Consider the following 22,284-nt stretch of genomic DNA (forward strand, 5'->3'; position numbering starts at 1 on the left):
CCTTCAAATTCAGAGGTCCATGTTGGTGGATTCTCTCTTCAGTTCACCCCACAAATTTTTTATGGGGTTCAGGTCAGGGGACTGGGATGGCCATGGCAGAACATTGATTTTGTGGTCAGTGAACCATTTTTGTGTTGTTTTGATGTTTGTTTTGGATCAATGTCCTGCTGGAAGTTTCAACCAGGGCCCATTGTAAGCTTTTTGGCAGAGGCAGTCAGGTTTTGATTTTTTATCTTTGGTATTTGATAGAGTCTGTGATGCCATGTATCCAAACAAGATGTCCAGGACCTCTGGCAGAAAAACAGCCCCACAACATTAAAGATCCAGCACCACATTTAACCATGGGCATTGGGTACTTCTTCTCTGTGTGCGCCAAACCCATCTCTGGTGTTTGCTGCCAAAAAGCTATTTTTTTTTTTTTTTTTTTTTGTTTCATCTGACCATAGAACCCGGTCGCATTTGAAGTTCCTGTAGTGTCTGGCAAACTGAAGACACTTTAGTTTGTTGTTGGATGAGCGCAGAGGCTTTTATTCTTGAAACCCTCCCAAACAACTTGTGATGTCTGATTTATTTATTTAGACTTTCTGATCCCAAGACCCAAATAATTTCTGTAATTCTTCAGTTGTGATCCTTGGAGATTCTTTGGCCACTTGAGCCACCCTCCTCACTGCACGTGGAGACAATATAGACACACCTTTTCCTTTTCCAGGCCGATTCTTAAGATCTCCAGTTGATTGGAACTTGTTATTAACCTGATGGTGGAGATTTTCAATGCTTTGGCTATTTTCTTACGGCCACTTCCCATTTTGTGAAGCTCAACAACATTTTGCCGCACATCAGAACTGTATTCTTTAGTCTAACCCACTGTGATTGATGGTTAAGGGAATTTGGCCTGTGTGTTTTCTCATATTTATACCCCTGTGAAACAGGAAGTCATAGCTGAACAATTTCATGTATGAAACTGAATTTAAATTCATTCCTTGCAGGGTTGGGAGTAACGAAATACATGTAACGGGATTACGTATTTAAAATCAAAATATAAGTAACTGTATTCCACTACAGTTACAATTTAAATCATTGGTATTTAGAATACAGTTACATTCAAAAAGTATTTTGATTACTGAAGAGATTACTTTGCATTTTATTGTCATTTATTTCGTTTAATATTTAGTTTTCAGATGGAAAACATTTATACATATAAATGATGCGATCCAAAGTGTATTTGAACAGCGGTGAAACACTTTCTTTGATGAGTTACATTCATATGAGCAGACAGAGAAATAAGTTTGAAGTAAGTTTGGAGCAGAAGAAATAGAAATAAACCTTGTGTAAATTGTCAGCTTTACGCTAAGCTAAAATGCTATTTCTAGCCATTTTACATGCACATGTTACCAGGCAAGATCATATTTTTTTTATCAGGAAAATTCACGTTGGATCATAATTTCTTTAATCTAGTAAGACCTTTGATATTAGGGCAAAAATCGTATTCTTGATCATTTTCGCATTGTTTTCCTGTAAAAATATCTAAAAATCCTTAAAACAAGATCAATTTGATTAATCTTGTTTTAGAAACAACACCACGTAAGATATTTACGTTTTTCAGAGAATTTTTAACATGTGTATTTTGTCTTACTGTATTGACAGAGTTTTTATAGTCAAAACAAGTGAAAAAATCTACCAGTGCTGAAGAAGTAATCCAAAGTATTTAGAATACGTTACTGACCTTGAGTAATCTAACGGAATACGTTACAAATTACATTTTACAGCATGTATTTTGTAATCTGTAGTGGAATACATTTCAAAAGTAACCTTCCCAACCCCGATTCCTAGTCACCCAGGTGCACTCGTGTAAAATATGAATGGGAATATACTTCAGATATATTTTACTCATAAGAATTTCTAGGGGTACCAAAAATTGTGGACAACATGTTTTGGAGAAAAATATTTATTTAATATTTAGATATTTCCCTTCTTTCAATTGCTTTACTACAATTAAAGGAGAGATTTTTCTGAATTTTTTTAATGAAAGATCAAAAGGATAAACAATGCAGAATTTTCACAGAATTCTTTGCTCATATTTACCAAGGGTGCCAATATTTTTGGCCACCAGTGTGTGTACGTACACACACACAGTATATACACTGGTGGCCAAAAATTTGGAATAATGTACAGATTTTGCTCTTATGGAAAGAAATTTGTACTTTTATTCACCAAAGTGGCATTCAGCTGATCACAAAGTATAGTCAGTACATTAATAACATGAAAAATTACTAGTACAATTTGAAAAAAAAAATGTTCAGAACTTCTTAAACTACTTCAAAGGGTTCTCATAAAAAAAATCCTCCTTGTGCAGCAATGACAGCTTTGCAGATCCTTGGCATTCTAGCTGTCAGTTTGTCCAGATACTCAGGTGACATTTCACCCCACACTCCCTGTAGCACTTGCCATAGATGTGGCTGTCTTGTCGGGCACTTCTCACGCACCTTACAGTCTAGCTGATCCCACAAAAGCTCAGTGGGGTTAAGATCCATAACACTCTTTTCCAATTATCTGTTGTCAAATGTCTGTTTCTTTGCCCACTCTAAACCTTTTCTTTTTGTTTTTCTGTTTCAAAAGTGGCTTTTTCTTTGCAATTCTTCTCACAAGACAGCACCCCTGAGTCTTCTCTTTACTGTTGTACATGAAACTGGTGTTGATCGGGTAGAATTCAATGAAGCTCTCAGCTGACGACATGTGAGGCATCTATTTCTCACACTAGAGACTCTTATGTATTTTTCCTCATTTAGCTGTATATCTGGCCTTCCACATCTCTTTCTGTCCTTGTTAGAGCCAGTTGTCCTTTGTCTTTGAAGAATGTAGTGTACACCTTTGCCAAATAATTGAAGATTTCATACAGTTTCAAGCATTGGATCACCTTCATTCCTCAAAACAATGATTGACTGACGAGTTTCTAGAGAAAGCGGTTTCTTTTTTGCCATTATTGAGCTTAAGACATGCCAGTCTATTGCATACTGTGGCAACTCAAAAAACAAAGACAATGTTAAGCTTCATTTAACAAACCAAATAGCTTTCAACTGTGTTTGATATAATGGCAAGTGATTTTCTAGTACCAAATTAGCAATTTAGCATGATTACTCAAGGATAAGGTGTTGGAGTGATGGCTGCTGGAAATGGGGCCTGTCTAGATTTGATCAAAAATGACTTTTTTCAAATAGTGATGGTGCTGTTTTTTACATCAGTAATGTCCTGACTATACTTTGTGATCAGATGGATGCCACCTTGGTGAATTAAAGTACCATTTTCCTTCCGAAACAGCAAAATCTGTACATTATTCCAAACTTTTGGCCGCAAGTGTATATGTATTACCTTTTAATATACAACAGTTAGTTCTGGTCCTCGAATCTGATTGGATGAGAGACGTTCCATGAGCACTGATGGTCTCACACCATCAGCACTCGGACACTTCACTGTGTATCACTCCGCTTGTGTTCGTGCCATTCTAAACTTAAGTGTGAGAGGAGTGCATATGTGTTAAGAGCTACTGTATGTGTCTCTTTTTACGTGTTTTTTTTTTTACATTACATATGTTAGCCAGCAGGTGGTGGTAAAAGTTCATTTTTGTGTGTAATATGAGCCATTTAGGTGACATGAAGTGAATCCGCATCAGCCAATGTTTACATCCAACAGCTCTACGTGATCGCTTGTATTACTACTACACAACTAAAGCTAGGAAATATCTTTAAATGGCATTAAACGAACAACTTCAGCATTATGGCTCATCATAGCTGAGAGACACAACAGACTGATTAATTACACAACTCAAGGTGTTTACCTCTTACCGGAGTTTCCACATTAGTGAGGATGTGCTGTTTAAAATGGCGGAGGACATTGCGGTTTCTATAGTGAATGACACTTGCGCACCGGCTACCGCGAAATAGGGAGAAATACCCCCGCTTGGATGCTATTTTTCCACTGAGAGAGCAGATCTTCAGAAAGCTGATAGCATCTCTGCTTGGGAGTGGCAACAGGTGATTGCACACGCTCAGTCTCCCTCTCTCCCTCACACACACACACACACACACACACACACACACACACACACACACACACACACACACACACACACATCCTTGTTTATCCAATAACTTGTTAGAAACAGCACAAGCCATGATACCATTTCTGAAGTGACATTTTTGAATTACTAACGGAGGCTTGGACGCATCATTTGGTTTGAACCAGCAATGGCAGATTCTGATCTGTCGCGTAAGAAAGTAGTTCCATGCACAAATGCGTTTTTGAGCGTACTCAGTTTTTCCTAATCTTTTTAAATTTACTTGTTCATTGAACTGTTGTATATAAGCAATATCACAATCGTAATCATGCTATATGGCCCTAAATCAGCACTGCTGTGGTTCGGCTGCAGGTAATCACAGCAGTGCTGATTTAGGGCCATATAGCATGATTACGAGTGTGATATTGCTTAAATATATTTATTTAGATCTTTTAATTAACTTTTAAACCTTGTGAATGAGTTGATTCCTGTTTTTATGTCTATCTCTAGTATGCATTGACAACCTTTACACATTAAGTTCCCAACTAAAGTTCTTGAATAAATAGTTAATGTGATGAACTCCACCTTTAGTTACTCTGCTAGGACACCTATGAGCACTTAAAGGGAACTGAAATTATCCACTAAAACTCACCTTGGGACAAGGCGGTTAAGTGATGTGCAAAAATGGAAAAGTGAAGTTAGCTGCAGATGCCAACTCTGATATGTTTTTATAATGCAATGAAATTCATAATTGAAAGTATAGTGTGTCCAAATACTTTTTCGGCCCACTGTAGTATATATATTTGTACAACAAAAGATCAATGCTTTAGTTCTACCACCTAATTTTCCCAATACAATTTCTTTAAGCTCAGGCAGCTGGTCTGAAAGCCCTGAGGAACCAATCAAAGTTCACCTAGAATATTTGCTTGAAGGTTTGAATAAAATGGAACAACTGACTGTAATAACACAGAGGCTGGGTTATTACATTATTAATCTATTCATAATTATTAATCTGAGAGGCTCTAATTAAATGTTCTAACATTAGGAAAATAAACAATTAGAGCAATATCACTCAAACCCTGGATTTAGAATGCTCTGAGGTTTTTCTTAGCATTTTATTTAGCTCTGTCATACTAGATTATTAAAGATCTGGATGACTGTTGTGCTCTTATGTCACTCTTGTATGATTAGGCACTTGATGATACGTGCAGCTCTACAGGAAGCCTACTGGAGAGACAGCAGATGGGGATTGTCAGTTACAGTATGTCTGCTGTTTTTTGCATGAGAGTTTACAAAGATTGACATCGACAATGTCTACGCTGAAACTGCAGGTACAGTTTTCCATATAAAGATTATAGGACCTAAACAATTTTATTACCCTAAAATACACATATACCAATGAGCCAATACATTATGACCACCTGCCTAATATGCTGTTGGTCTACCGCGTGCCGCTAAAACAGCGCAACCCACCAAGGCATGAACTCTGCAAGACCCCTGAAGATGTCCTGTGTTATCTGACACCAAGACATTAGCAGCAGATCCTTCAAGTCCAGTAAGTTGCAAGGTGGAGCCACCATGGATCAGACTTGTTGGTCCAGCACATCCCACAGATGCTCAATTGGATTGAGATCAGGGGAATTTGGAGGCCAGGCCAACACCTTGAACTTTTCACCATGTTCCTCAAATTCCCAAACAATGTGTGTAGTGTGTCAGGGCGCATTATCCTGCTGAAAGAGGCCACTGCCATCCTGGGAATACTATTGCCATGAAGGGGTATACCTGGTCTGCAATGATGTTTAGGTAGGTGGCATGTGTCAGATTAACGTCAACATGAATGGCCAGACCCAAGGTTTCCCGGCAGAACATTGCCCAGAGCTTGTCGTCATACCACAGTGCATCCTGGTGCCATCACTTCCCCAGGTAAACGGTGCACACGTACACAGCCATCCACGTGATTCAAAAGAAAACGGGACTCAAACTAGGCGACTTTCCACTGCTCCAAGGTCCAGTTCCAACACTCGTGTGCCCATTGTAGGTGCTTTCGACAGTGGACAGGAGTCATCATGGGCACTAACCATTCTACGGCTATGCATGTGTCACATGTTGTGACACATTCCACTCGTAACCATTAAAAGTTTCTGTGATTTCTCAATTGTGACGTGCCACAGTAGACCTTCTGTCAGTTCAGGATAGCCATGTGTCATTAATTGCCCTCGAATATCGATGAGCCCTGGGCACCCAACACCCTGTCACCGGTTTGTCCCTCATCGGACCACTGTTGGTAGGTACTCACCACTGCTGACCGGGAGCACCCCACAAGCCTTGCTGTTTCAGAGATGCTCTGACCCAGTCGTCTGCTGTCAGTCGATAACATTTTTAATTGCGATTAAATCACATATTTGTTTTTTTGTTTTTTTTTTGTTAATCATGATTGCAGGTTTTGAAAATGATGAAATTTGACATCATATACACTTCTATTACTATCAAAATTCATTTATTTTCATCTTAGGCTCATTTTAAACCTTGTGAATGAGTTGATTCCTGTTTTTATGTCTATCTCTAGTATGCATTGACAACCTTTACACATTAAGTTCCCAACTAAAGTTCTTGAATAAATAGTTAATGTGATGAACTCCACCTTTAGTTACTCTGCTAGGACACCTATGAGCACTTAAAGGGAACTGAAATTATCCACTAAAACTCACCTTGGGACAAGGCGGTTAAGTGATGTGCAAAAATGGAATCATATACACTTCTATTACTATCAAAATTCATTTATTTTCATCTTAGGAAATAAAGCAAAAAAAAAAAAAGTAACAATATAATGCATTATTAACATTTTCCAACAAAGTCTTCCACAGTATAAAGATAGAAATGCACTAAAATATCAACAATTCAAGTAACATTAAACATTTCCCAAAGTCTAAGTGGGAGTTTGACTAATTGAAAGAACCAGTCCCCATAGGTTGCATTTTCAGTGTAATGACTCCAGGAGGACAAATAGAAAAAGGTTCTGCCCTCCTAACAAGTGTTTATGCTGGTTTATGCGGCATTAACGATAAATACGTTAATTGCAATTTAAAAAAATTAATGCATTAATGCATTCATTCTGACAGCTCTAATTTTTAGTTGTAAATGATGAAATTCGGTCAACATGAACTCATTTTATTAACTCTAAATCCCCAAACCAAACCCCAACCCTAAACATAATTGTCAGTGGAGTAAAAATGTTACTGTGTTCAAAACTACATAAATCATGCATTCACTCTAAAAGGAGAATAAACATGGCAGCCATGCTGTAGGTTTGTTGCAATAACAAAAAAAACAAAAATCCAATAAAAATTACTTAAAAGGGTGTTCCGAAAGACCCACATCTTTCAGTTTTTGAAGGAAATAGAGTACAGGGATGATCACTTCTGAATGGAACGTACACGAACACTCCCGTTGCTTTTGGTCAAACAAACAGATAGTCCTGCCCCAAATTCACATCATTAAAACAATGTTCCTGTGTAGAGATTGCTGGGATGCTCCAACAAATGGAGCAATGTTTTGGACAATGTTTTAACTTACTAATGGCTTAGTTACAGTTTTGCTATTAAGCTGGGATACAAAAAAGTACTTTAACATCCAAAACATTACACAGTTCACCTTTTAAGTAGTATTCACACAAAACAGATAGCACCACATTAAGATAAAATGCTTTCAGTGAACTTTAAACAGAATTATTGGTGGAAATTCATAAAATTAAATCACTAGATGCAATTGTTTTAGGCTGTTTCCACTTCTGTTAAAAACTTCTTTCATATTACAAGAGAAAATATTGTTTACTCTACCTCTATGCCCATGGACCACAATTATACATTGATAGATATTTACCCTTATCTCTGCAACTCTCCCTTTGCTTTCTTACCAGCATCTGCTACACAACCTCTTGAGATCATCCAAAATGCTTGTGCTTAACTTGTTAAGCAGAAATCTTCACACAATGTGCCTTTTCTAAAGTTTCATCACCAGTTTCCCATGGCTGGCAGAATTAGACTAAATTAGCAACCACAGCCCTCCCCCTGCTGCCTGCAAGCCAGTTTTAAATCATATTTCCAAACTGCTGCTATCTGACACCATTTAAACTGTCCTATCCACAAATACATAAATAAAACGCCAAGGGCTTCAATATTTCAAGAGCACAGATCTATAACCCTATACACTCAGACATTTTCCTGGGAGATGCTTCTGAAAGCAGTTTAGTTGTATCTTTAATGATGCTGCAGGTTATAATCAGAGTAGGAGTAACATGGTCCTGAAAACTGCTGAAAAGAGGCATCTAAGCATCAGATGAATGTGTTGAGGGATGTGAAGATGACTCTGGTCCATCTTGGATTTGAATCCCTATCTGTTTTCACAACATCTTTTAACCTCAGACGATAAATATATTAACTTGATCTAAGGCAGGACGCAAACACTAAAAGGATATTCCGGGTTAAATACAAGTTAAGCTCAATTAACAGCATTTGTGACACTTTAATTTGTGTTTTTTAGGGTTTAAATGGCAGAAATGTGAAGCTTAAAAAAATCACATTAACACTTCTTTTAAAATTTGTGTATTTTTTAAGTTGTAAAGCTGTTTAAATCAATGTTTTATGGTCGCTTTAATGTTTACGCCATTAAATCGTCATGGCAACAGAGTTGTAAAATTGGATATAACTTTACACAGATAAGGTTAGTAAGCGATTTTAGCACACTTAAATCATGTTAACATGCATAACACGCATCTTGTGGCTATACTTTTGAAACAGTGAGTATTTTAATGTTTACGTATTGGCCCCATTCACTTTCATTGAAAGTGCCTTACTGTAATCCAGATTTTTGATTTTGTTTTTTAAAAAAAGGTGGGACAAGTTGAAATTATTTTTCTGCTAATTAACATAAATGCTGTCACAATTGAGCTTAACTTGTATTGAACCTGGAATAGTCCTATAATAAGACTCATTGGGTTTAGATTTTCAGCCATGCAGCCAAAAAAAGAAAGATAATTAGGTTTATTAGGATATTATTGGGATTATGCAGTGTGAGCAAGAGACAGACACAGTGGGTGTGGCATCAAGCCTCAGAGAGGCATTTATTGGAAACAATAATAAACGTAAAAATGTTCAAAAGGGGGTAATAAATTGTCAAAGGGGGAATAGTGTTCATAATAAAGGGGGAATCTGGCATCCTCGCGGTGAACGGGGCTCCGTGAAAGGGGCGGGGTAGTGTTCATAGGAAAGCCCAGGCACGGGCTGGGTCAGTTGGCCGCTCACGCTACCCTCCAAAGTCCACGGCGCGTGAGGCAGTGGCGTCACTGGCGGCCTATCTTCCCAGGCCCGCAGCAAGCGTGAGGGGAAGGCGGCCCGGCATCTAGCCCGTCGGTGGCAACGTGAGCAGTTCATCCCCGGCGACTCATTATGGCGTCCGGGGGCCTGAAGAACGGGTCTGGCAGCGCGTCCACTCGTCCGATCCCTCCCAGCTCTGGTCCTGGGTGTGCGAGGATACCAGTGTGTGCACACATGGAGATTTGAAGCCGGCTCCCCGAGAAGAGGTGCGCACTGCGTTTTAAAGACAGCGGTAATTAAGCATTATCCCCATCAGGTGTGCTTCATTCACCGCTGACCAAACGAGGCTCATTAATTATGCACCTCTTCTGGCTCTGCCGCCCAACTCCCGTCGTGAGCCTGGTTGCAGGGCGGCCCTAAGAGGCATGGCAACGATGACGAGCCGGAGGGGCAGATCATTCCGCCACAGCAGACATTAAGAGCATCAGACTGGCAGGATGAGTCATCTAATCACAGGTGTGACAGGAGCGTCAATGGGACTATTACATCACAGAGAGAGATAGAGAGAGGTCATTCTGCCCTCAGAATTCAGGCAACAGTCAACCACAAATACTCTTCAAAAAACATACAAGCCAAAGACTGTCATTAGAAAATTCAGTCCCCAGATTCAACCATATGAGCTTTGTATTTTGTAATATTAAAACTGCACTATGATCTTCGATCATGGATATAGAAAGAAAAATCAGTGCTCTCTGAGAAATGTACACCTGAGAAGAAAATGTTTGTACTGAAGCTGTTATGATACAAGAACACTGGTTAAGTTTAGGGTGAAATTATTCCTTCGTTAAGGACTAGGATTTTAATATGTCTTCTGTAGTAGTGAGATCTCCTTGACCAAATCATGAAGAGTATGCAAATTGACATGAGTTAAGTGTCAAAGATGCACCAAAAAATGATGTGGTTGCTTCAGCAATTATGTTTCATCTCATATTTGCTTTTTATGACACTATTAGTTAGGTTTAGGTTTAAGGTTTAGGGTTGGGGGTAGGTTTTGTTAATTTAAAACTTGATAGAGCATTAACCTTAAAAACATTGTCTGTTTGCAAGACATTTTTAGCACCACACAGTGGACATTTCACCTCAGACCTGCCACGATACAGGTAAAGAACCATGTAATGTCATTTTGCAAAACTGTCGCCACAGTCATGTACTTTTCAGGGGATCAAGCTGGCAATGACAGTTTGTGCACTTATGAAGGGTGTAGTGGGAAAATGAGGTGGCATCTTCCACACTCCATAGATGATCATGCATCTTGTTGCAAAATTAGGTGTTCTTACTGTGCACTATGGTATTTGGACTTAACATGGGCATGTGCCATTAATGCCAACTCACCTGCTACAGCTTCAACAGCAAGCAAAATGCTATACAAAGCCAATGCACAACATTTAAAGTGGAACTTTCATAAACCTCAATACCAAAGAGATGCAAATCTGACATCTGGGCTGAAGATGAGGGTTAGTAGGCTAATAATGACTCCAGGGAATGTTTCTGGAAAACCAAGTCAGACAGATGCTTCATTGGAAGCCAGAGAGGTGGAAGTGGCGTGGCAGAGAGCCATGATTGTGAGGCAGGTGGTGCAGCTAGGGACTAGCCAGGTCAGAGGACAAAGGTGTGAGGTCTGGACCCAAGCTGGTGGGTCAGTGAGAGCCAGCTGTCTGACTACACAGCACAGCTGAATGATCCAAAGGTAAACATTCAAAGACAAAAAACAACCTTTGTGCAATAGCTGAGGAACAAAAGCAGGTAAATATCCATCCTGTTCTTAAAACAGCCTCCTTATTTCTAAATGTGCACACTCAGTACAGAGATGAAGGCAATGTTGAAAACTGCATACTATTATCATTTTTCAGACCAGCCAATCTTCTGCTGTTGTAGCCCATCCATCTCAAGGTTCGATGTGTTGTGCATTCCGAAATGCTATTCTGCTCACTACAATTGTACAGAGTGGTTATTTGAGTTACCGTAGCCTTTCTGTCAGCTCAAACCAGTCTGCCCATTCTCCGTTGACCTCTCTCATCAACAATTTCCATCCACAGAACTGCCGCTCACTAGGTTTTTTTGTTTTTGGCACCATTCTGAGTAAACTCTAGAGACTGTTGTGCATTAAAATCCCAGGAGATCAGCAGTTACAGAAATATTCAAACCAGCCCATCTGGCAACAACAATCATACCACTGTCGAAATCACTGAGATTACATTTTTCCCCATTCTGATGGTTGATGTGAACTTCAACTGAAGCTCCTGACCCGTATCTGCATGATTTTATGCATTGCACTGCTGCCAAACAATTTGCTGATTAGATAATCACATGAATAAGTAGGTGTACAGGTTTTCCCAATAAAGTGCTCAGCAGTGTTGGGGGTAACGTGATAAAAGTAACATGCATTACGTAATCAAATTACTTTTTTCCGAGTAACAAGTAACGCAATATTTTTATTTTATACCATAATATCGGAGTTATTTTAAAGTAACACGTTGCTTTTGTACACCTCTACTGTCCCTGTATTGCGAGAAATCAGGAGTAAGTGTGCAAACTTTGGGAAGGAGACGTAGTGCATGATGGGCATTGTAGTTCTACAGAGTGTGAGGCCAGAGGCTATTTAGCAGAGAGAGATGAGTCACTTCTATTTAAATGAATGGGAGAAATTGGAACGCCAAAACAAGAAGCTCTAGCACCCAACAGTCAATGGATGTAGAAAGGAAGTCCACCTTGCAGGTAAGAGCCAATCACCTTTTAGATACAGACAATCATCTCGCTAACCCACATGCGCATTTCGTGTTTTTAGCGTGATATGAGGTCAACATTTGGTTGAGTGAAACGTGATTGATTCATGTGTTACACACTGCATTAAAAAAAAAAAAAAAAAAAAAAACAATATCAGTAAATGAATTTAGGCAGAGGGATTATAAGACTAGTCTCCCACTGGACACGACATGATACACAGGGTGAAATACTCGCTCAATGCAGGGACTTATGCAGCCGCACTGCTCCGTGTTACAGCTCCCCATAACAGGAAGAATGGGATGAGAAAAGCTGAAGCTGGATCAGTGACTCCAAGCAACATTCTACATCGATTGTGTATGCAGAGAAAATGTCTTAAGTTTCTAAAAATATTCTAAATTTTTATTTTATAATAAACTAGTAGTTTGATTCGTGAACATTTTGGTAGCATTAAAAATTATTCCATTCAAGCTGTATCAACATGTGCCTTTGAAGTTGTGGGTCTGTACGCATCATGGATCAACTCAAAACAAGCGTGCACTAAGATGACTGAAGTGAAAAATATTCATTTATTCATCAGACTTATTCCTTGAACATGTTAGGCTGGCATTCCCCACTGAATTTTATCCTGACTTTTAAAAAACATCTTAAGTTGACTCTGACATTGTCGATGGCCACAGCACATGATGACATATGATGCAGGTTCAAGTGCTGGACTTTGCTGCTTTAGGTTCTTTATTTATATTGGCTGCCATGTTGATGGAAAAACAAATCATACATATTCATGTTATTGATTCTTTATTATAAATATGATGTGAAGACCTACTTTCTAAATATCTGTTTGTTTACTATGTTGTTTTGACATGACCTGTAATGTCTCTTGTATGCAATGCATGGCTTATTTGTATAGAATGCATAGCAGAAGAGAAAGTGGCTGTGAGAAAAAAGTAACACAAAAGTAAACTAATGCTTTACTTTCCATAAAAATAAAAATAAAACGTTTAATTAAGTTACTTTAAGGAGTAACGCAATAATCTAACGAGTTACTTTTAAAAGTAACGTTACCCAACACTGGTGCTCAGTGAGTGTAGATATAAAGCGACAAACAGCTTAAAATTTCATATAGAATTTGTGACTGGATGTCCTGAGGTCCAGATGGTAATGATGGATTCGACCATAAACATGAATGCCCCGAGACAGAAAAATGCAAAGAAACTCTAAGAAAGATAGCAGTGCAGATTTAACAAATATTAAGGTATGATAAATGTACCAGTTTGTAACAGAGTGCAATTCAAATACTCCAGCAAAGCCCTGCAGCAAAACACCAGAACTCAGTAGCTCGGTGAAGTATAATACAGCTGCGATATCATACTTGTACACTAATAGACTGTGATGTACTGCTCCAACAGATTACTACTCTCTCAAACTGTTCTTTCCAATCTGCTTCAAATCTAGAGTCAGACAGTGAACACACTGGCGGTGTGGTCTAACTGTGCGGTGTCTGGTGACGGCAAACTGTGAACCTGTGGTCTGTAGGTGAACTGCCTGGGGCAAAGTTCTCATATGATATTTAAAAGTTACTCAAGCACTGACACAGCAGATTCCTTAACATCTGCAGGTACAGCTATCAGTAGAAGAACAGTTTTTATAACTCTATATATTGGATCAGGTTGCAATACTACCCTTTTAACATATTACAATTTTATCTCAGACAGAGGAGCTGACAGCTCCTGATGAAACGTTCAGCTATTATATATATAATCCAAGTATTTTGGACAGGACAGAAGATTATTATAGTGACATTCTGAAGAGAGAATGCAAGTGTCAGACGTTTTATCAAGGCTACGACTATTCAGGGAGACACCTGCCTACGAGCATTTGTTATCCTCAAGGTGCTTGGTATTGTACGTTTATCTTCCTAAAATAATTTATTTCTGTTTTTAGCTCAAACATAGAAACTGAAAACCCTGAGTGATGAGACCATCTTCAGAGAGATAGAGTACGGTTTAAAGACAGCACACTTTGGTGGTAGATCTCCAGGGAGATGTTGACATGCTGAAGACAGGAACTGCAGGTAAATCAAATTCTGTAACATCTTTATTCAACATATCACCTCTTTTTTTCCTATCAAAAGAGCCAGGGGCAAAACTGTAATTAGAAAGAATCAGAAAAAGACCCAAAATCATGTTATATGACAGAACCCAGGCATATGGCAGAAATAATGATGAGAGATGTTTTTTTCCCCCTCTATGAAATAAGCTCAGTCTGAGGAGCTGAACAATCTTCATGAGACAAACTCTGCTATTTGGTTGGAGGCTCTGGTAAAAGGAAGTGAAGAGTAAAGCTCATCTCAGAGGTGAACTGAGAACATCAGCACTGGATGACAGGTGTGAGGAATATATAGAGTTGTAATTTTACAGCCTCTTCTTGCTTTTTGGTATATGTAACTCACTCCCACCTGTCTCTCAGTTACTAAAGGATTAGAGAGTATTCATTAATCTAAACCTCCATTTACTGTACTCAATATTTTTTTCTGTTTTAATAATTTTGTCTTTTCATGCATCTTTTGATAACTGCATGCCTTCTTAAACTTGAACTGAAATGTTCTATTTTTTTAAGCATCTGTCATCTGTAATAATAGTAGATCTAAATGAGATAAGTGCTTCCATTGAAATTCAGAGTCAACATTTCAAATAACTAATTCAGTGCAATAAAATATAATGGTTAAAATTACTTAAGGATAATTTCCAGACTCTTTCATCAGAAACCCAATGCTTTCTGCTCAAAGATGTCATTTAAAAATGTTCAAAAACAACTTCCAATTGCAAACATTACTCTGACAAGAACAGAACACGAAGGACACTAATGCGAGAGGATACCAGATCACTGCGAACTTTAAAGGTGCACTCAATATATTTTTCCTCATCAAAAAAAAAAAAAAAAAAAAAAAAAAGTTTTACTCCCATGAACAGTATGAAATCACCACTTACATGTGATGAAGTCTTCATTCATTCATTTCAGTAACCTTATAAAAGCGGTTTAATTCTACATGGAGAGGGTCCCCTTGTGGGGGCTGCCATGTTAGGGTCACATGACTATCCAAATACTACTCAATCTCAGTAAGCACCCTGTTGTTGGACACTTTTACTCATAGATTAATTTAATCAAGGCTGACTGTGAAAAATTAATTTCTACAATGGCATCTGTAACTGAAAACTACGGTGTTTGAATTAGGCCTGGGTACTGATACAGATTTCCCGACTAGATTACATACCGATACACAAGCTCTCAATTTGATTCTTATATCGATTCGATATCGATTCATAGGGGTACATTTCTTTTACAATGTTCATTTTGCTTACATATAGAATACATTCTCTCTCAGCTAATGCTCTTAATTATAAAGGATTAATTTTAGGTACAATTCAAAAATTTGATTTTACAAATTTACATTTTATCATTAGTTTTTCAGCAAATTGGAAAAATTTCAGCTTTTGAAATATTTTCAAATTCTGTCTATTCCAGTAATTAATGTCTTAAAATTTGCATCTATTATGTTGCATATATATTTTTGTAAAATTTGTATTGTTTATTTGCATAATTTGTACTATTTACCAGTATTTACACTGATATGTAGAACACATGCTTAATTGGTACCGTCTCCTTAAGACTAGCAGCAGCAATCAGTTTGCACATAACGAGAGAAGATGTGCATAATGTTTCTTTTTTTTGTTGTTTTTAAATCAACAATTGACTGTTAAAAACAGAAGGGGTATTAAGAGACATTATTCAAATGACATATGGATCCATGGATCTCGTCTTCGGACACAGAACGAATTAAACCAAACTTTTACTCAACACGCAGTGAAAGGACCTCTGTGCTAATAAATTCTCCACTATACTACTCAACCACAGGTGAGTGAAATCTGAACATTTACTAGCCAGTGGCTAATCACAGACATTTTTAGTCATACAGCATGAGATTTGGTCACACATGCATGTGATTTACTTGCATTATAGAGGGTTGCCACATAGAAAGATCGATCTTGGTATTCAATATCGTTCAAACTAAGATCACGATGCATAGGAAAAAAAAAAGAAAAAAACAATCGATATTTTAAATTATTCATGCCCCTGTGTGTCAGTGTAAGTCCAAATCAACATTTTCAAAAATTACTGAGTGTACCTTTAAGACTGAGACATAACTTTATATATACACCACTTATACTGATAACTGAGAAATCCAAAAAAAAAAAAGTGTCCATCACAGCAGAATGGCACAAAGACATCGTTTTAAACGCTATGAAATCTGCAAATATCTGAAACTGCCATTTTTGCTTTTTTGCAAACTCCTTAAAGAATAGCTTGTCGTGCAGTCCAAATGCACAATGGGATTCATGACTTGGTTGGTGTAATTATTTAAATAAAACATTTTCAGAACCATTTTTTGCCCTAGCAAAGGGTCATCTCCATTGTTACGGTCTGCTACGGTTTATTTAGTGTAGCAAACTATGGGTCATAATAAGATTCTACTGGAATTTAATGCATCTGCCTTAATACTTGGTGTCTCTCATCCATAACCAACCATCCAAAGAACCTGTGTACTTAATGTTCTCATGAGGTTTCCTGCCTACAGAATGAAGTGATTAATTGGCTACATTATGCCCCTTTTGGGGCTTACTCGGGTAACAGCCTTTTACATACTAACAGGAATTTAAAAATCTAGCTGTGGTGTATATATAGCAATAGGTTTATATACTATACATGTCACCTGAAGCACATTGCCCTACATGTAGCGGTAGCTACAGTATATATTATCCAATGAGCCAAATCACAGGGTTTAGAGCTCTAAAATGGATGTGTAATTTTTTTTCAAATGTTAAAATACTTTCTCCTATCGCTGCTTAATATGCAGAGAAAATATGTAAACCATTAATAGGTTGATTCCCCTGAAAACTGGACATTTTTGTTGTGTAGATTTGGTGCAATTCAAAGCGCTACATCAAAGGGCATGTATACTGATTAGATCAAAAATTCATGTTGAACTCAATCAAAACATGATTATGTAACCTGTTCAAACTCATAAGCTTTAGGTGCTGGATATATTATGTTCAACTCCTTTTAGAACAGTTAGGAAGTGGTGGTGGTATTTTGCCCTATAGGGAGAGCTTGGAAAAAACTGAAAAGTAGTGAAGGTCATTGTGTATTCTCCCACATGGTTTCCCATTTCCAAGCAGCATTTCCAACTGTGAATACTGCCATGACAAGATCATGTATAATTTAATCTGCACAAGATTATCAGTGTTGGTTAGGTTTCAAGACAAACTCAGGTTCACCAAGGTTATAGCAGAAAATTATCAAGAGACTGCAGCATCTCTCCAGCACAACCATTTTACAGGTGTGTGTGTGTAATATATATATATATATATATATATATATAAAAACAATATCAGCCTGAGCTAGTTGTTTCAGGACAGTCACAATTCATTTAGTGATTTCTTGTTCTTTTATTACGTTTGAGGGTTTTGTACATGCCTCAGTAGATTTCAATATGGTGCTCTGTGCGAAAAATCAACACATTTAAAGGCACAGTTAACTTTTAAAATTCAAGCCAAGAAAAAAAGACATCTTCTCCCAACCTAAAATAAGAGGAAAAAATACTGAGTCATAAAGTCAACAGCAGTTCAAAAGGCCTTGAGGAAAAAGCCAATGTTGATTACTTTAAATCATGACCATCTTACCTGGTACTTCCCCAATCACCAGCCAAGTCATAAGCAACACTACGTAACAGCCAGAATGTTTTCAGCACTTGTGTTCCATTAGGTAAAATAAAGCACTGACCAACCCAAGCAGAACATGAGCCTGCAGACAAATAAAGAAAATATACGTGTCAGATTACTATAATAGTGCTTTCTCAAGCCTGAAAAAGTAAACATAAAATTATGGTGGTCTCTTGCGATAATTTACCATGTTAATCACAGTTTCTGCCAAAATACCACACTAACTAGTTAACTGAAATACCAAAATATCTATGGTTACTATGTTACAGGTAATTTGACAGGGAGTATGATTTCCATGGTACAATTTTCTAACTGAGTTTGATTACTGTTTGCCTTATTTTACTGCACAATTGCGCCAGCATTTCCATCTGAAATGTAAAAAATAAATAAATAAAAAATAAAAAAAATGAAACCCAATGATACACTGAACCTACTGTGCTATCTGTCTCAAATAAAAAAAATGGTTAAATCCATATCTTAAGAATTGATTTGATAGGTGTGTGTGTGAGAAACAGATAAATATTAAGTCCTTTACTATAAATTCTCCCTCCTGCAGAAGGTGGCGATATGCACGTAGAATGTGAATTGCCAAAATCGAAAGAAAAATGTCTATGTGAAAGTTGAGGATTATAGTAAAAAAAGGACTTCTTTATCTGTTTCTCAGCCGTGCCTATTATATCACTTCAGAAGACCTGGATTAAACCACTGGAGTCTTATTGATTACTTTTATGCTGCCTTCATGTGATTTTTGAAGCTTTAAATGTCTGGTCACCATTCACTCGCAATGCAAGGACCTACAGAGCTGAAATATTCTCCTATAAAGCTTGGTGTTCAGCAGAAGAAGCAAAGTCATACACACCCGTGGCATGAGGGTGAGTAAATGTTCAGAAAATGTTTGGGTGAACTATCCCTTTAAAGGTAATAGACCTTATTCACTGCAGCAGTAAGGACAATGAGGCTGTGAGGGATAGACGTACACTCTCTTCAATGGGTTTTTGGATCATCTGCTGATGAAACATTGAAAAAAAATATCTTTCCAAGAAATTTCAGTAGAATAAAAAGTATCCGGACAATGCGAGTTGTGGAAAATTAGATGTGATCTAGAAGCTTCTTGATAGCTTTATACAGTACTTGTCATTGAAGAGACAGTAAGCCTATTCCTCAAATCAAAGATACATATACATTTTTTTTTTTTTTTTTTTGGCTTTATTGGGAGGAATTGTATAATCACATCAATTTTATTTAAGACATTTTGATTAACAAAAAAAATTCTTATTTAAAATGATACTTTTAAAAGTTTAACATTTTAAAAATATATATGTGGCTTTCTATGGGATTCATGTACATTTTAGTTTAATTCAGCCATTTAGTGACAGCATCTGCAAAATAAAGAATAACCTGTTTGGCGTATCTCTAGCTTAACGGGATATCTAACCAACATTTTGTGAAGCAGAAATTGTCCTCGTTCAGTGAATGGATTTATATTTCTATGGTAATTCAGGAAATTTTGTTGATGAGTGTTTGATAATGTGACAGCTTGACATAATTTCTCATTGTCTAGTGATATACATCATGGCGCCTTTCTTGGCCAATTTACCTTTCTCCCACATCACGGCGAATGATATTGTAGGCTGAGGCCCTCCACCAACTATCCCGAGTATTTTTGCTTTGCGTTCAGGACCTGCGGCGCCACGTGCGCTCTCCACTGACGTCTGATAAACACCTCTGACCTCTGAACCATCCGCTTTCATCCGCAGCGTGGAGCCCAGCTCATTGCGCCAGACACCAGTAATGTTACATGAATTTACCTGCAGTGGTTAAACAATACACAGTTTATATATATATATATATATATATATATATATGAATGAGAGAGAGAGAGTTGACAGACACTCTAACTTCTCACAATGTGTACATTTTAAACGTAAATACCCTCGTGTTGGATTTAGAAGGTATTTCACTCCCAGAAACTACTTGGAAGGTTAACAAAACCGCAAAAAGTGCACACGGCATCAGAAGCAGCATTTTGGTACGAATTACGAAATGCGTTGTAGCACGTGATATATTTCAAAGCTCACCCAACCCACTTCAATCTGGAATAAATTAATCAGCATATGCAGGCAATCATATTATTGGCTGCAGTCGTGTTTTGAAATTACCAACTAAAATGACCAGAGGGAGGCAATGTTGTCTAAAAATAATTCATAAGCATTTCAATATTTCGGGTGCAAGGATCATTAACCCTTTGTGTTGTGATGAGGCATACTGATTTAGAAAAAATATTTCCAATATATTCCATATATCTCCATGTGTTTCACATAAGTATTATTAAGTATTATATCATATAAACATTCACACATTTCCCCAGGAAATGTATGAAGTACATATATCTATCTGTCCTACACATCTGCAAAATTGTAAGTCATCATACTGTGATTAGGCCTATCCAACCTACTGTATTAGTAAATGTGAGCATGTGTTCACAAAAAATATGCATGCTCAAAAAGTCAGTTTGCGCCCATACTCCCATAGTAATTATCAGGTGATGCCACTGAACTTTTCAATTCCCGGTTTATCTGGTAGTTTAATGTGAACATGCTTTAGTAAATTTTAAAGTATGTGGTTCAGCTGCAGGAGAAAATCTGCCCATTATGACTCACTCAGAAAGTAAACATGTGAGAAATTACAGGTTACTTTCGGCTGTTGCATGTCCCTGTGTGACGTTAATGATTTCTTCACTTAACAGCTACAGAGATGAAGCAGAAGGCTACTTATATGGCATCACACAGTCGTATTCTTGAGACACTAATGCTGTTTCTTATGTTTTCCATTTTCCCTTTCCATAATGTGCAGATTTTTTATGGTATTATCTTTAAATAGCACTGAACCTGGATTCATAAAGGAAAAGGCTTATAAATGCTCGCGTATATATAAAAAGGGTCCCTGTTTGTTAAGCACCATATGAGTAACAGGCAGTGGTCCTCTGGGTTTTATCTTAAAGGGAAAATTCACCCAAAAGTTAAAATTCTCTCATCATTTACTCACCCTCATGCAATCCCAAAAGTGTATGACTTTCTTTCTTCTGCAGAACACAAACAAAGATTTTTTTTTTTTTTTAAATATCTCAACTCTGTAGGTCCATACAATATAAGTGAATGGTGGCCAGAACTTTGAATCTTCAAAAATCACGTAAAGGCAGCATAAAAGTAATCAACACAAGTCCAGTGGTTAAATCCATGTCTTCAGAAGCGATATGATAGGTGTGTGTGAGAAACTGATCAATATTTAAGTCCTATTTTTGTATAAATCTCCACCTTCGTACAGCCCCAACCAGTAGGTTGTGATATGCACGGAGAATTCAAATTGCCAAACAACAAAAGAAGACTGTGAAAGTGAAAAAAGGACTTAAATATTGATCTGTTTCTCACCCACACCTATCATATTGCTTCTGAAGATATGGATTTAACCACTGGAGTCATTTGGATTACTTTTAAGCTGATGTATTTAATTTTTGGCAATTCAAAGGTCTGGCCACCATTCACTTGCATTGTAAGCACCTACAGAGCTGAAATATTCTTCTAAAAATCTTTGTTTGTGTTCTGCAGAAGAAAGAAAGTCATACACCATTTAAAATCATATCTGACTGAGGTTCTGGTTCTATTCTGGTGATATTACTGCCTACAGTATAAATATGGATTTATACACAATATATAAATAATTATTTCCATATTAAAATATTTACAAATGAATTCAATTACAAATGAGTAATTAAACAAATTACATTTTTAGGAATCTACTTTGTTGCAACATTTGTGCTTGATCTATGTAAATATACATATTCTTCATAAGTTCTTTTTTTATGTATAATTCCATAGGGACTGGAGAAGAAAATAAACATATTAATGGATATGACATTGCAGCTTGTGCACTGAGTGACCTGAATTGTTCTCTCCACACCATTTTGGAAGAACAGGTGGGTACAAGTCTGTACCTCTGCTTTCTCTCTTTCTTTTCTGAAAGGATCATCATGTCACTTGGGTGATGGCTGCATCAGTAATCCCTGTCTCTTTGGACAACATTGTTAGATCAACCTTGTTGACAGACCTGTCATGTTAACCATAGAACATCAAATTAGCTTTACGACATAATTCAAATTTTAAATACTGTTTTACATACAGGAGAGACTTTAAACAAAACAAAAAGAGACATTGATAGACAACTTAATGGACATAAATGAGCAGTGGTGGTTCTGGCTTACTTGGTGCCCAAGGCGAGATCCGACGTGGAGCCCCCACTTAATATCAACAACAACAACATGAGAAACAGATCAATATTTAAGTCCTTTTTATACTCTAAATCT

At 37.4% G+C, this 22,284-nt stretch overlaps 1 protein-coding gene across 1 annotated transcript; it reads right to left on the reverse strand.

Annotated features, from left to right (window-relative positions):
• Positions 1 to 17,663: 17,663 nt before the first annotated feature.
• On the reverse strand, positions 17,664 to 22,003 carry avd (avidin). The gene is made up of 4 exons (XM_051684944.1): positions 21,959 to 22,003; positions 19,522 to 19,732; positions 17,886 to 18,006; positions 17,664 to 17,783 (listed from the first exon to the last, which is right to left on the reverse strand). The coding sequence occupies exons 1-4, from the start codon at positions 22,001 to 22,003 to the stop codon at positions 17,744 to 17,746; spliced, it is 417 nt and encodes a 138-aa protein (XP_051540904.1). The 3' UTR covers positions 17,664 to 17,743.
• Positions 22,004 to 22,284: the final 281 nt, after the last annotated feature.

Source organism: Myxocyprinus asiaticus, chromosome 43 (genome assembly GCF_019703515.2).
Source record: "Myxocyprinus asiaticus isolate MX2 ecotype Aquarium Trade chromosome 43, UBuf_Myxa_2, whole genome shotgun sequence".
Lineage (NCBI taxonomy): Eukaryota > Metazoa > Chordata > Actinopteri > Cypriniformes > Catostomidae > Myxocyprinus > Myxocyprinus asiaticus.

Coding starts and splice junctions, on each gene's coding strand:
- avd (XM_051684944.1), bottom strand. CDS start 22,003: ATGTTGTCCAAAGAGACAGGGATTACTGATGCAGCCATCACCCAA. Junction 19,733..21,958: donor CTGATGCAGCCATCACCCAA/GTGACATGATGA, acceptor TAACCACTGCAG/GTAAATTCATGTAACATTAC. Junction 17,784..17,885: donor GGTGATTGGGGAAGTACCAG/GTAAGATGGTCA, acceptor CTCTTATTTTAG/GTTGGGAGAAGATGTCTTTT.